This window comes from Leptonotus elevatus, chromosome 7, assembly GCF_054856555.1.
Source record: "Leptonotus elevatus isolate MCC_2025b chromosome 7, RoL_Lele_1.0, whole genome shotgun sequence".
In the NCBI taxonomy this organism is placed as follows: Eukaryota; Metazoa; Chordata; class Actinopteri; order Syngnathiformes; family Syngnathidae; genus Leptonotus; species Leptonotus elevatus.
In genome coordinates this window covers 24,979,417-24,996,041 of record NC_141245.1, presented here as the reverse complement: position 1 = coordinate 24,996,041, position 16,625 = coordinate 24,979,417, and the positions used below count along the sequence as shown (strand labels likewise).

At 41.6% G+C, this 16,625-nt stretch overlaps 1 protein-coding gene across 1 annotated transcript in view; it reads right to left on the bottom strand.

Moving 5' to 3' along the window:
* nbeab (neurobeachin b) overlaps window positions 1-16,625 on the bottom strand; it is a 263,722-nt gene that overhangs the window by 14,011 nt on the left and 233,086 nt on the right. Inside the window, exons 48-51 of the mRNA XM_086080779.1 lie at window positions 16,158-16,247; window positions 14,866-15,043; window positions 12,324-12,395; window positions 12,060-12,215 (exon numbers count right to left, since the gene is read on the bottom strand). Of these exons, the coding sequence (XP_085936905.1) occupies window positions 12,060-12,215; window positions 12,324-12,395; window positions 14,866-15,043; window positions 16,158-16,247 (496 nt within the window). The remainder of the gene's footprint in view (window positions 1-12,059; window positions 12,216-12,323; window positions 12,396-14,865; window positions 15,044-16,157; window positions 16,248-16,625) is intronic.

Below are 16,625 nucleotides of genomic sequence, written 5' to 3'. Positions count from 1 at the left end.
TTTAAACCCCTACTTTGAAACCCTAATCCTAGTTTAAACCCCTACTTTAAAACCCTAACCCTAGTTTAAACCCCTAATTTGAAACCCTAACCCTAGTTGAAACCCCTACTTTGAAACCCTAACCATAGTTTAAACCCCTACTTTGAAACCCTAACCCTAGCTTGAAACCCTAACCCTAGTTTAAACCCCTACTTTGAAACCCTAACCCTAGTTTAAACCCCTACTTTGAAACCCTAACCCTAGTTTAAACCCCTACTTTGAAATCCTAAACCCTAGTTTAAACCCCTACTTTGAAACCCTATCCCTAGTTTAAACCCCTACTTTGAAACCCTAACCCTAGTTTAAACCCATACTTTGAAACCCTAACCCTAGTTTAAACCCCTACTTTGAAACCCTAACCCTAGTTTAAACCCCTACTTTGAAACCCTAACCCTAGTTTAAACCCCTACTTTGAAACCCTAACCCTAGTTTAAACCCCTACTTTGAAACCCTATCCCTAGTTTAAACCCCTACTTTGAAACCCTAACCCTAGTTTAAACCCCTACTTTGAAACCCTAACCCTAGTTTAAACCCCTACTTTGAAACCCTAACCCTAGCTTGAAACCCTAATCCTAGTTTAAACCCCTACTTTGAAACCCTAACCCTAGTTTAAACCCATACTTTGAAACCCTAACCCTAGTTTAAACCCCTACTTTGAAACCCTAACCCTAGTTTAAACCCCTACTTTGAAACCCTAACCCTAGTTTAAACCCCTACTTTGAAACCCTAACCCTAGTTTAAACCCCTACTTTAAAACCCTAACCCTAGTTTAAACCCCTACTTTGAAACCCTAATCCTAGTTTAAACCCCTATTTTGAAACCCCAACCCTAGTTTAAACCCCTACTTTGAAACCCTAACCCTAGTTTAAACCCCTACTTTGAAACCCTAACCCTAGTTTAAACCCCTACTTTGAAACCCTAACCCTAGCTTGAAACCCTAATCCTAGTTTAAACCCCTACTTTGAAACCCTATCCCTAGTTTAAACCCCTACTTTGAAACCCTAACCCTAGTTTAAACCCATACTTTGAAACCCTAACCCTAGTTTAAACCCCTACTTTGAAACCCTAACCCTAGTTTAAACCCCTACTTTGAAACCCTAACCCTAGTTTAAACCCCTACTTTGAAACCCTAACCCTAGTTTAAACCCCTACTTTGAAACCCTAACCCTATTTTAAACCCCTACTTTGAAACCCTAACCCTAGTTTAAACCCCTATTTTGAAACCCCAACCCTAGTTTAAACCCCTACTTTGAAACCCTAACCCTAGTTTAAACCCCTACTTTGAAACCCTAACCATAGTTTAAACCCATACTTTGAAACCCTAACCATAGTTTAAACCCCTACTTTGAAACCCTAACCCTAGTTTAAACCCCTACTTTGAAACCCTAACCCTAGTTTAAACCCCTACTTTGAAACCCTAACCCTAGCTTGAAACCCTAATCCTAGTTTAAACCCCTACTTTGAAACCCTATCCCTAGTTTAAACCCCTACTTTGAAACCCTAACCCTAGTTTAAACCCCTACTTTGAAACCCTAACCCTAGTTTAAACCCCTACTTTGAAACCCTAACCCTAGTTTAAACCCCTACTTTGAAACCCTAACCCTAGTTTAAACCCCTACTTTGAAACCCTAAACACTAGTTCAAAACCCTACTTTGAAACCCAAACCCTAGTTTAAACCCCTACTTTGAAACCCTAACCCTAGTTTAAACCCCTACTTTGAAACCTTAACCCTAGTTTAAACCCCTACTTTGAAACCCTAACCCTAGTTTAAACCCCTACTTTGAAACTCTAACCCTAGTTTAAACCCCTACTTTGAAACCCTAACCCTAGTTTAAACCCCTACTTTAAAACCCTTACCCTAGCTTGAAACCCTACTTTGAAACCCTAACCCAAGTTTAAACCCCTACTTTTGAAACCCTAACCCTAACCCTAACCCTAACCCTAACCATAGTTTAAACCCCTACTTTGAAACCCTAACCCTAGTTTAAACCCCTACTTTGAAACCCTAACCCAAGTTTAAACCCCTACTTTGAAACCCTAACCCTAGTTTAAACCCCTACTTTGAAACCCTAACCCTAGTTTAAACCCCTACTTTGAAACCCTAACCCTAGCTTGAAACCCTAATCCTAGTTTAAACCCCTACTTTGAAACCCTAACCCTAGTTTAAACCCCTACTTTGAAACCCTAACCCTAGTTTAAACCCCTACTTTGAAACCCTAACCCTAGTTTAAATCCCTACTTTGAAACCCTAACCCTAGTTTAAACCCCTACTTTGAAACCCTAACCCTAGTTTAAACCCCTACTTTGAAACCCTAACCCTAGCTTGAAACCCTAATCCTAGTTTAAACCCCTACTTTGAAACCCTATCCCTAGTTTAAACCCCTACTTTGAAACCCTAACCCTAGTTTAAACCCCTACTTTGAAACCCTAACCCTAGTTTAAACCCCTACTTTGAAACCCTAACCCTAGTTTAAACCCATACTTTGAAACCCTAACCCTAGTTTAAACCCCTACTTTGAAACCCTAACCCTAGTTTAAACCCCTACTTTGAAACCCTAACTCTAGTTTAAACCCCTACTTTGAAACCCTAACCCTATTTTAAACCCCTTCTTTGAAACCCTAACCCTAGTTTAAACCCCTACTTTAAAACCCTAACCCTAGTTTAAACCCCTACTTTGAAACCCTAATCCTAGTTTAAACCCCTATTTTGAAACCCCAACCCTAGTTTAAACCCCTACTTTGAAACACTAACCCTAGTTTAAACCCCTACTTTGAAACCCTAACCCTAGTTTAAACCCCTACTTTAAAACCCTAACCCTAGTTTAAACCCCTACTTTGAAACCCTAATCCTAGTTTAAACCCCTACTTTAAAACCCTAACCCTAGTTTAAACCCCTACTTTGAAACCCTAACCCTAGTTGAAACCCCTACTTTGAAACCCTAACCATAGTTTAAACCCCTACTTTGAAACCCTAACCCTAGCTTGAAACCCTAACCCTAGTTTAAACCCCTACTTTGAAACCCTAACCCTAGTTTAAACCCCTACTTTGAAACCCTAACCCTAGTTTAAACCCCTACTTTGAAACCCTAACCCTAGTTTAAACCCCTACTTTGAAACCCTATCCCTAGTTTAAACCCCTACTTTGAAACCCTAACCCTAGTTTAAACCCATACTTTGAAACCCTAACCCTAGTTTAAACCCCTACTTTGAAACCCTAACCCTAGTTTAAACCCCTACTTTGAAACCCTAACCCTAGTTTAAACCCCTACTTTGAAACCCTAACCCTAGTTTAAACCCCTACTTTAAAACCCTTACCCTAGCTTGAAACCCTACTTTGAAACCCTAACCCAAGTTTAAACCCCTACTTTTGAAACCCTAACCCTAACCCTAACCCTAACCCTAACCCTAACCCTAACCATAGTTTAAACCCCTACTTTGAAACCCTAACCCTAGTTTAAACCCCTACTTTGAAACCCTAACCCAAGTTTAAACCCCTACTTTGAAACCCTAACCCTAGTTTAAACCCCTACTTTGAAACCCTAACCCTAGTTTAAACCCCTACTTTGAAACCCTAACCCTAGCTTGAAACCCTAATCCTAGTTTAAACCCCTACTTTAAAACCCTAACCCTAGTTTAAACCCCTACTTTGAAACCCTAACCCTAGTTTAAACCCCTACTTTGAAACCCTAACCCTAGTTTAAATCCCTACTTTGAAACCCTAACCCTAGTTTAAACCCCTACTTTGAAACCCTAACCCTAGTTTAAACCCCTACTTTGAAACCCTAACCCTAGCTTGAAACCCTAATCCTAGTTTAAACCCCTACTTTGAAACCCTATCCCTAGTTTAAACCCCTACTTTGAAACCCTAACCCTAGTTTAAACCCCTACTTTGAAACCCTAACCCTAGTTTAAACCCCTACTTTGAAACCCTAACCCTAGTTTAAACCCATACTTTGAAACCCTAACCCTAGTTTAAACCCCTACTTTGAAACCCTAACCCTAGTTTAAACCCCTACTTTGAAACCCTAACTCTAGTTTAAACCCCTACTTTGAAACCCTAACCCTATTTTAAACCCCTTCTTTGAAACCCTAACCCTAGTTTAAACCCCTACTTTAAAACCCTAACCCTAGTTTAAACCCCTACTTTGAAACCCTAATCCTAGTTTAAACCCCTATTTTGAAACCCCAACCCTAGTTTAAACCCCTACTTTGAAACACTAACCCTAGTTTAAACCCCTACTTTGAAACCCTAACCCTAGTTTAAACCCCTACTTTAAAACCCTAACCCTAGTTTAAACCCCTACTTTGAAACCCTAATCCTAGTTTAAACCCCTACTTTAAAACCCTAACCCTAGTTTAAACCCCTACTTTGAAACCCTAACCCTAGTTGAAACCCCTACTTTGAAACCCTAACCATAGTTTAAACCCCTACTTTGAAACCCTAACCCTAGCTTGAAACCCTAACCCTAGTTTAAACCCCTACTTTGAAACCCTAACCCTAGTTTAAACCCCTACTTTGAAACCCTAACCCTAGTTTAAACCCCTACTTTGAAACCCTAACCCTAGTTTAAACCCCTACTTTGAAACCCTATCCCTAGTTTAAACCCCTACTTTGAAACCCTAACCCTAGTTTAAACCCATACTTTGAAACCCTAACCCTAGTTTAAACCCCTACTTTGAAACCCTAACCCTAGTTTAAACCCCTACTTTGAAACCCTAACCCTAGTTTAAACCCCTACTTTGAAACCCTAACCCTAGTTTAAACCCCTACTTTGAAACCCTATCCCTAGTTTAAACCCCTACTTTGAAACCCTAACCCTAGTTTAAACCCCTACTTTGAAACCCTAACCCTAGTTTAAACCCCTACTTTGAAACCCTAACCCTAGCTTGAAACCCTAATCCTAGTTTAAACCCCTACTTTGAAACCCTATCCCTAGTTTAAACCCCTACTTTGAAACCCTAACCCTAGTTTAAACCCATACTTTGAAACCCTAACCCTAGTTTAAACCCCTACTTTGAAACCCTAACCCTAGTTTAAACCCCTACTTTGAAACCCTAACCCTAGTTTAAACCCCTACTTTGAAACCCTAACCCTAGTTTAAACCCCTACTTTAAAACCCTAACCCTAGTTTAAACCCCTACTTTGAAACCCTAATCCTAGTTTAAACCCCTATTTTGAAACCCCAACCCTAGTTTAAACCCCTACTTTGAAACCCTAACCCTAGTTTAAACCCCTACTTTGAAACCCTAACCCTAGTTTAAACCCCTACTTTGAAACCCTAACCCTAGCTTGAATTCCTAATCCTAGTTTAAACCCCTACTTTGAAACCCTAACCCTAGTTTAAACCCCTACTTTGAAACCCTAACCCTAGTTTAAACCCCTACTTTGAAACCCTAACCCTAGTTTAAATCCCTACTTTGAAACCCTAACCCTAGTTTAAACCCCTACTTTGAAACCCTAACCCTAGTTTAAACCCCTACTTTGAAACCCTAACCCTAGCTTGAAACCCTAATCCTAGTTTAAACCCCTACTTTGAAACCCTATCCCTAGTTTAAACCCCTACTTTGAAACCGTAACCCTAGTTTAAACCCCTACTTTGAAACCCTAACCCTAGTTTAAACCCCTACTTTGAAACCCTAACCCTAGTTTAAACCCATACTTTGAAACCCTAACCCTAGTTTAAACCCCTACTTTGAAACCCTAACCCTAGTTTAAACCCCTACTTTGAAACCCTAACTCTAGTTTAAACCCCTACTTTGAAACCCTAACCCTATTTTAAACCCCTACTTTGAAACCCTAACCCTAGTTTAAACCCCTACTTTAAAACCCTAACCCTAGTTTAAACCCCTACTTTGAAACCCTAATCCTAGTTTAAACCCCTATTTTGAAACCCCAACCCTAGTTTAAACCCCTACTTTGAAACCCTAACCCTAGTTTAAACCCCTACTTTGAAACCCTAACCCTAGTTTAAACCCCTACTTTAAAACCCTAACCCTAGTTTAAACCCCTACTTTGAAACCCTAATCCTAGTTTAAACCCCTACTTTAAAACCCTAACCCTAGTTTAAACCCCTACTTTGAAACCCTAACCCTAGTTGAAACCCCTACTTTGAAACCCTAACCATAGTTTAAACCCCTACTTTGAAACCCTAACCCTAGCTTGAAACCCTAACCCTAGTTTAAACCCCTACTTTGAAACCCTAACCCTAGTTTAAACCCCTACTTTGAAACCCTAACCCTAGTTTAAACCCCTACTTTGAAACCCTAACCCTAGTTTAAACCCCTACTTTGAAACCCTATCCCTAGTTTAAACCCCTACTTTGAAACCCTAACCCTAGTTTAAACCCATACTTTGAAACCCTAACCCTAGTTTAAACCCCTACTTTGAAACCCTAACCCTAGTTTAAACCCCTACTTTGAAACCCTAACCCTAGTTTAAACCCCTACTTTGAAACCCTAACCCTAGTTTAAACCCCTACTTTGAAACCCTATCCCTAGTTTAAACCCCTACTTTGAAACCCTAACCCTAGTTTAAACCCCTACTTTGAAACCCTAACCCTAGTTTAAACCCCTACTTTGAAACCCTAACCCTAGCTTGAAACCCTAATCCTAGTTTAAACCCCTACTTTGAAACCCTAACCCTAGTTTAAACCCATACTTTGAAACCCTAACCCTAGTTTAAACCCCTACTTTGAAACCCTAACCCTAGTTTAAACCCCTACTTTGAAACCCTAACCCTAGTTTAAACCCCTACTTTGAAACCCTAACCCTAGTTTAAACCCCTACTTTAAAACCCTAACCCTAGTTTAAACCCCTACTTTGAAACCCTAATCCTAGTTTAAACCCCTATTTTGAAACCCCAACCCTAGTTTAAACCCCTACTTTGAAACCCTAACCCTAGTTTAAACCCCTACTTTGAAACCCTAACCCTAGTTTAAACCCCTACTTTGAAACCCTAACCCTAGCTTGAAACCCTAATCCTAGTTTAAACCCCTACTTTGAAACCCTATCCCTAGTTTAAACCCCTACTTTGAAACCCTAACCCTAGTTTAAACCCATACTTTGAAACCCTAACCCTAGTTTAAACCCCTACTTTGAAACCCTAACCCTAGTTTAAACCCCTACTTTGAAACCCTAACCCTAGTTTAAACCCCTACTTTGAAACCCTAACCCTAGTTTAAACCCCTACTTTGAAACCCTAACCCTATTTTAAACCCCTACTTTGAAACCCTAACCCTAGTTTAAACCCCTATTTTGAAACCCCAACCCTAGTTTAAACCCCTACTTTGAAACCCTAACCCTAGTTTAAACCCCTACTTTGAAACCCTAACTATAGTTTAAACCCATACTTTGAAACCCTAACCCTAGTTTAAACCCCTACTTTGAAACCCTAACCCTAGTTTAAACCCCTACTTTGAAACCCTAACCCTATTTTAAACCCCTACTTTGAAACCCTAACCCTAGTTTAAACCCCTACTTTGAAACCCTAATCCTAGTTTAAACCCCTATTTTGAAACCCCAACCCTAGTTTAAACCCCTACTTTGAAACCCTAACCCTAGTTTAAACCCCTACTTTGAAACCCTAACTCTAGTTTAAACCCCTACTTTAAAACCCTAACCCTAGTTTAAACCCCTACTTTGAAACCCTAATCCTAGTTTAAACCCCTATTTTGAAACCCCAACCCTAGTTTAAACCCCTATTTTGAAACCCCAACCCTAGTTTAAACCCCTACTTTGAAACCCCAACCCTAGTTTAAACCCCTACTTTGAAACCCTAACCCTAGCTTGAATTCCTAATCCTAGTTTAAACCCCTACTTTGAAACCCTAACCCTAGTTTAAACCCCTACTTTGAAACCCCAACCCTAGTTTAAACCCCTACTTTGAAACCCTAACCCTAGTTGAAACCCCTACTTTGAAACCCTAACCATAGTTTAAACCCCTACTTTGAAACCCTAACCCTAGTTTAAACTCCTACTTTGAAACCCTAACCCTAGTTTAAACCCCTACTTTGAAACCCTAACCATAGTTTAAACCCATACTTTGAAACCCTAACCCTAGTTTAAACCCCTACTTTGAAACCCTAACCCTAGTTTAAATCCCTACTTTGAAACCCTAACCCTAGCTTGAAACCCTAATCCTAGTTTAAACCCCTACTTTGAAACCCTAACCCTAGTTTAAACCCCTACTTTGAAACCCTAACCCTAGTTTAAACCCCTACTTTAAAACCCTAACCCTAGTTTAAACCCCTACTTTGAAACCCTAATCCTAGTTTAAACCCCTATTTTGAAACCCCAACCCTAGTTTAAACCCCTACTTTGAAACCCCAACCCTAGTTTAAACCCCTACTTTGAAACCCTAACCCTAGTTTAAACCCCTACTTTGAAACCCTAACCCTAGTTTAAACCCCTACTTTGAAACCCTAACCCTAGTTGAAACCCCTACTTTGAAACCCTAACCATAGTTTAAACCCCTACTTTGAAACCCTATCCCTAGTTTAAACCCCTATTTTGAAACCCCAACCCTAGTTTAAACCCCTACTTTGAAACCCTAACCCTAGTTTAAACCCCTACTTTGAAACCCTAATCCTAGTTTAAACCCCTATTTTGAAACCCCAACCCTAGTTTAAACCCCTACTTTGAAACCCTAACCCTAGTTTAAACCCCTACTTTGAAACCCTAACCCTAGTTTAAACCCCTACTTTGAAACCCTAACCCTAGTTTAAACCCCTACTTTGAAACCCTAACCCTAGTTTAAACCCCTACTTTGAAACCCTAACCCTAGTTTAAACCCCTACTTTGAAACCCTATCCCTAGTTTAAACCCCTATTTTGAAACCCCAACCCTATTTTAAACCCCTACTTTGAAACCCTAACCCTAGTTTAAACCACTACTTTTGAAACCCTAACCCTAACCCTAACCGTAACCCTAACCCTAACCCAAACCCCTACTTTGAAACCCTAACCCTAGTTTAAACCCCTACTTTGAAACCCTAACCCTAGTTTAAACCCCTACTTTGAAACCCTAACCCTAGTTTAAACCCCTACTTTGAAACCCTAACCCTAGTTTAAACCCCTACTTTGAAACCCTATCCCTAGTTTAAACCCCTATTTTGAAACCCCAACCCTATTTTAAACCCCTACTTTGAAACCCTAACCCTAGTTTAAACCACTACTTTTGAAACCCTAACCCTAACCCTAACCGTAACCCTAACCCTAACCCAAACCCCTACTTTGAAACCCTAACCCTAGTTTAAACCCCTACTTTGAAACCCTAACCCTAGTTTAAACCCCTACTTTTGAAACCCTAACCCTAACCCTAACCCTAAACCTAACCCTAACCCTAACCCTAGTTTAAACCCCTACTTTGAAACCCTAACCCTAGTTTAAACCCCTACTTTGAAACCCTAACCCTAACCCTAGTTTAAACCCCTACTTTGAAACCCTAACCTTAGTTTAAACCCCTACTTTGAAACCTTAACCCTAGTTTAAACCCCTACTTTGAATTCCTAACCCTAGTTTATACCCCTACTTTTGAAACCCTAACCCTAGTTTAAACCCCTACTTTGAAACCTTAACCCTAGTTGAAACCCCTACTTTGAAACCCTAATCCTAGTTTAAACCCCTACTTTGAAACCCTAACCCTAGTTTAAACCCCTACTTTGAAACCCTAACCCTAGTTTAAACCCCTACTTTGAAACCCTAACCCTAGTTTAAACCCCTACTTTGAAACCCTAACCCTAGTTTAAACCCCTACTTTGAAACCCTAACCCTAGTTTAAACCCCTATTTTGAAACCCTAACCCTAGTTTAAACCCCTACTTCGAAACCCTAACCCTAGTTTAAACCCCTACTTTGAAACCCTAACCCTAGTTTAAACCCCTACTTTGAAACCCTAACCCTAGTTTAAACCCCTACTTTGAAACCCTAACCCTAGTTTAAACCCCTACTTTGAAACCCTAACCCTAGTTTAAACCCCTACTTTGAAACCCTAACCCTAGTTTAAACTCCTATTTTGAATCCCCAACCCTAGTTTAAACCCCTACTTTGAAACCCTAACCCTAGTTTAAACCCCTACTTTGAAACCCTAACCCCTAGTTCAAACCCCTACTTTGAAACCCTAACCCTAGTTTAAACCCCTACTTTTGAAACCCTAACCCTAGTTTAAACCCCTACTTTGAAACCCTAACCCTAGTTTAAACCCCTACTTTGAAACCCTAACCCTAGTTTAAACCCCTACTTTGAAACCCTAACCCTAGTTTAAACCCCTACTTTGAAACCCTAACCCTAGTTTAAACCCCTACTTTGAAACCCTAACCCTAGTTTAAACCCCTATTTTGAAACCCTAACCCTAGTTTAAACCCCTACTTTGAAACCCTAACCCTAGTTTAAACCCCTACTTTGAAACCCTAACCCTAGTTTAAACCCCTACTTTGAAACCCTAACCCTAGTTTAAACCCCTACTTTGAAACCCTAACCCTAGTTTAAACCCCTACTTTGAAACCCTAACCCTAGTTTAAACCCCTACTTTGAAACCCTAACCCTAGTTTAAACCCCTACTTTGAAACCCTAACCCTAGTTTAAACCTCTACTTTGAAACCCTAACCCTAGTTTAAACCCCTACTTTGAAACCCTAACCCTAGTTTAAACCCCTACTTTAAAACCCTTACCCTAGCTTGAAACCCTAACTCTAGTTTAAACCCCTACTTTGAAACCCTAACCCTAACCCTAGTTTAAACCCCTACTTTGAAACCCTAACCCTAGTTTAAACCCCTACTTTGAAACCCTAACCCTAGTTTAAACCCCTACTTTGAAACCCTAACCCTAGTTTAAACCCCTACTTTGAAACCCTAACCCTAGTTTAAACCCCTACTTTGAAACCCTAACCCTAGTTTAAACCCCTACTTTGAAACCCTAACCCTAGTTTAAACCCCTACTTTGAAACCCTAACCCTAGTTTAAACCCCTACATCGAAAAAAAATGTTTTAATGTGTTGAACTCTCAAGAGCTAAAATGAGGGAATGTTAAGTTATTAACATTGTTTTTCAGTTTCAATTTATATTTTAGCCGTTTTGGATTTAGTTATAGCTGTGGAGCTCAATGAATGGGATTGTCTATTGTATCTGTCTCACACTCCTGAGAAAATAAAGGAGTGTGTGTGTCTGGTATCTGTCTCTGTCGGAAGAGACAGGCTGATGTATGATTGTTTTTCTCTAATCTGATTTATAGCTATGGGAACTTGCAGAAGGGAGGAGAGAGGAATTCTCTTGTTTTCACGGAGTTGCAAATAAATGTACTGTGGGCTGGAGAAAGAGCACACTTTTGAACAGAACACTGCTTGGGTGACTTCAATTGTGTGATCAGAAGCTTCTGTGATAATTATTTACCTTTGCAAAGGGACTTCTTCACCAGGATCTCACCATTCAGTTAATTGAACACGCAAAGAGTACAATACTTAATATTGTCTACTCTAACACTAGCTAGCATCAGGGGCTAAAGCCAAACTGTGGCACGGTATTTACTTTCAGGTGCTATCTATCTATTTCGGTAATTTTTCCCCCAAGTTTGGATAATTTTCTATAAAACAACCCAAAAGGTTAGTTTTGGATCCTCTAATTTCTGCATTGTTTTGCACAATTTTTTTTAATTTTATATAAAACAACCCAGAAAGTTGGGTCAGATCTTCTACTGGAATTAATAAAAAATAAAAAAAGTCATTTTGTATAGAACGACCAATAAAGTTGGGTTAATTTAACCCAAGTTTGGGTCATTTTGCATAAAACAACCCATAAAATTGTGTCCAATTGAACCATAAAGTGGATCGGTCCATTTCTGATCCATAATTGGCTTACTTTTAAGCCAACAGTTTTTAGAGTGTGGCAAATGTCTTATTTGGTTGACTGTATTCCAACTGGGCTGTTGAGCAGAGAGCAACGCACGCAAGTATCGACGGCGACATCCATGCACACGCACGCACGCACGCACGAGCGAGCGAGCGCGCCCACCTTTTGCGCCCCGGCCCACCTGTCTCCGAGGAGTACACGCGGAAGCTCTTGTCCCAGAAGCCGCACACCAGGATGTAGCGGTTGTCAGCTGTCACCACGAAGCACTGCGTGCTGATCTGGATGCTCTGGTCCACTAAGTCTGTCATCTGACGCTTGTTGCCGGCAGCGGCGTTGGCTGCGGCGGCGGCAAAGGAGGACGCGCGCGGGACACGTGTCAACAGGAGACGTTACGAGCGGCGCGGACGTCCGAGAAGCCGCCGGAATAAGAAGAAGAAGAGCTCACCGATCAGAGGGTCCATCTCGATCGGGAGATGATGAGCCTGCTCCAGCGAGTATCCTGGTGCGCCTCGGAGGCCTGGGAAAAAAAAACACACGCGCGCGCGCACGCGCTTGGTCAAGTTTGAGTGGGGGAACTAGTTAACAAGTGCAAACAACTGGTTACTATACTTCAGTGTAGGGGTGTGAATTGCCAAGTACCTGGCGAGTCGAGTCGTATCACGATTCATAGGTCACGATTCAATTCAATACCGATTAATCACGATTTGAATCTATAAGTCGCTTATTGCGATTTTTTTTAAACTCAAATTTGAATACTAATCAGTAGTGATAGACAAATGAAGCTTCATGAAGCACTTGTGATATTGTTTGACTCCTCTAGATGGCACTCTTGGTTTAAATGTGCTAGCTCGCTTGCTAAACAGCTAACGAGACAGACAGACATGCAAATGAAGCTTTATGAAGCACCTGCGATATTTTTTGACTTCTCTAGATGGCACTCTTGCTTTAAAGGTGCCAGCTAGCTAGCTAGCTAAACAGCTAACTAGACAGACAGACAGACAAATGAAGCTTTCTGAAGCACCTGCAATATTTTTTGACTTCTCTAGGTGGTACTCTTGGTTTAAAGGTGCCAGCTAGCTAGCTAGCTAAACAGCTAACTAGACAGACAGACAGACAGACAAATGAAGCTTTCTGAAACACCTGCGATATTTTTTGACTTCTCTAGATGGCACTCTTGCTTTAAAGGTGCCAGCTAGCTAGCTAGCTAAACAGCTAACTAGACAGACAGACAGACAAATGAAGCTTTCTGAAACACCTGCGATATTTTTCGACTTCTCTAGGTGGCACTCTTGCTTTAAAGGTGCCAGCTAGCTAGCTAGCTAAACAGCTAACTAGACAGACAGACAGACAGACAAATGAAGCTTTCTGAAACACCTGCGATATTTTTTGACTTCTCTAGATGGCACTCTTGCTTTAAAGGTGCCAGCTAGCTAGCTAGCTAAACAGCTAACTAGACAGACAGACAGACAAATGAAGCTTTCTGAAACACCTGCGATATTTTTCGACTTCTCTAGGTGGCACTCTTGCTTTAAAGGTGCCAGCTAGCTAGCTAGCTAAACAGCTAACTAGACAGACAGACAGACAAATTAAGCTTTATGAAGCACCTGCAATATTTTTTGACTTCTCTAGATGGCATTCTTGCTTTAAAGGTGCCAGCTAGCTAGCTAGCTAAACAGCTAACTAGACAGACAGACATGCAAATGAAGCTTTCTGAAACACCTGCGATATTTTTTGACTTCTCTAGATGGCACTCTTGCTTTAAAGGTGCCAGCTAGATAGCTAGCTAAACAGCTAACTAGACAGACAGACAGACAAATGAAGCTTTCTGAAACACCTGCGATATTTTTCGACTTCTCTAGGTGGCACTCTTGCTTTAAAGGTGCCAGCTAGCTAGCTAGCTAAACAGCTAACTAGACAGACAGACAGACAAATTAAGCTTTATGAAGCACCTGCAATATTTTTTGACTTCTCTAGATGGCATTCTTGCTTTAAAGGTGCCAGCTAGCTAGCTAGCTAAACAGCTAACTAGACAGACAGACATGCAAATGAAGCTTTCTGAAACACCTGCGATATTTTTTGACTTCTCTAGATGGCACTCTTGCTTTAAAGGTGCCAGCTAGATAGCTAGCTAAACAGCTAACTAGACAGACAGACAGACAAATGAAGCTTTCTGAAACACCTGCAATATTTTTTGACTTCTCTAGGTGGCACTCTTGCTTTAAAGGTGCCAGCTAGCTAGCTAGCTAAACATCTAACTAGAAAGACAGACAGACAAATGAAGCTTTCTGAAACACCTGCGATATTTTTTGACTTCTCTAGATGGCACTCTTGCTTTAAAGGTGCCAGCTAGCTAGCTAGCTAACACTATCCAGCCACATGATCTGTAACCTATCATTTTGGTTCCTTACTTAGTAAGTGCCTTCCAAGTATATACGACAGTATGTCAACTTTTAGTATATGTTTTAGTATACTTACAAGTACACTTAACATTTACTTGGTGCAGTATACTTCCAATAAGTACAAGAAAAGCAAACTGGATATATAATCTCCTCATTTTGAGCTTACTTCAATATCCTTCTTTTTGCGAAGGGATCTGAGCATCAAAACGAATGAAGACATTAATTCCAGGCAGGAATCAAATAAATGTTGCGTGTGTTGTCGTCGCAGCCAAACCGCATTTCCTCCCTGCCCAAAATGGCCGCCTGTGGTCTGCAGCTGCCCTCATTAGGGCCGCTGGACTCGCAGCGTCTTTTCCACTCTGACAGCTGCGAAGTGTGAGGAGAATGTGCGCCGGAGCCGCCGCCTCATTTCCAAGCAAGCGTTGCTTTGGCCCCCTGACCCGGGGGTGGCGGCTCCGTTCTCAGGAAGGGGGAGGGGGGGAGCGGCGCCGTTCACACGCCGGCTCGAGGCAACATGTGGAAACACTCTTCACCTGGTCGGGAGGCGCCGGCCCGGGTGACGTTTTTACGCTCGCGCCCGCCACTCACCGACCGTGTTGTGCCAGCGGTTGACGGCGAAGAGGCGGCTGCAGGTGACGGTCACCACGGCCGGCACGGCCAGGTGCGGCAGCGTGTTGGCGGCCACGTGCGTCACCGGCGAGTTGGACGGGAACTTCAGCACCATGATCACGTCCTGCTGCAGTTGGTCCTTGAACATCAGAGGACTCTGTCAACGGAGGAAGACGTGAGCGGACGTCGTGCTACTCGTTCGCTAACCGATTCAAACAGATGGCAGCGTTGCCATGACGACCGGGGGCGTCGCTAGGGCGTTTTGACGAAGCGAGGGCTCCTCGGCGTTGCTCATTTCACTCACTTAATATCAATATTTTACTACGTAAATTAACTAGAAAATTTAATATAAATTTACCCATCTAGCAATTTCAAAAAAGAAAAACAACAAATCTGGCAACTTTTTGTAATGTTTCATTTATATATATATATATATATATATATATTAGGGGTGTGAATTGCCTAGTACCCGGCGATTCGATTTGTATCGCGATTCCTAGGTCACGATTCGATTCGATGCCGATTAATCCCGATACAAATCTATAAATTGATTATTGCAATTTTTTTTAACACTCAAATTTAGAAAATACTAATCAGTAAACTTGTAAGATTCGTATTGAAAATGCATTTATCTAAAATTTCAGGTTGCAGTCTGTTTCATGTTTGAACAGCACTGAAATAAAATAGTAAGGTTTAATGTTCCATTAATATAACATTCTTCTATGCTTAAAGAGTGAATCCCAACCCTAAGTAAGACGTTTTGTTGAATATTCCCATAAAAAATTTATGTTTATCGAATCGATTTGAGAATTGCACGCTGTAATATCGCGAAATATTGCAGAATCGATTTTTTCTGACACCCCTAATATATATATATATAATAGGAGACATCCAGACCACAAATGAATCGCATTTAGCCGGCACGAGGATAATGCTGCATTCGAGGATGGTCGGAAATCGGATATACCGAGTTGTTTTTTCCCAGTTCCGACCTGGAAGCGTCCGAGGCGAAAGTAAACAACCAAAATGGCGGAGAGCGATAAATTGTTTTTTATTTTGGTCCTCCAAACAGCAAACTTAAATTCTCGCAATTTATTGTTTTTATCTTATTTCATAAGCATCCCACACACTTCAGCAGTTCATCGTATCATTTCACGGCCTCCCGTCACGTACGTTGTGTTACGTGAAGTGATGTCCGCTATTTATGAATGAATAAAGTTTTTGGTGTTGTTTTTTTTTTTTCTTCCTCCCAGCATGCTCTCTGCTCTCACCAGGTGCATGGCGGAACTGCGTGGCGGATGAGGCTCGATGAGCAAGTGAGATGGCGTCTGTCCAAAGCTCCGGATCTGCGCCTCTGTGGCCTGCGGGTGGGGAAGCGAGAGAGCGAGAGAGCGAGCGAGCGAGAGGAGAGATGGAGAGATAGAAGAAGAAGAAAAGCGAGAGAGGGCCGCTGTCACACTGGATCTTTGTCAAAGTGATGGGTCAATGCGCTACTTGACAATGCAAGCAAATCCCAACTCAGCTCTGCCTCACGGTGCGGCTGGGGAGGCGGGGGAGGGAGGGGGGTGGGGGGGGGCAGGAGAGTGGGGTGCGCTCCCGAGACGCCTCCCCGCCCCACTTCACCATCCTCACCCGCCTCACCCTGCAGAGTCATCCAAGTGTTAGCCTGGAAGAGACAGGCCTTTTCCTATTAACATGCATGGCTTAACCATTCCCATTTGCAGCCCCCCCCCCCCCCC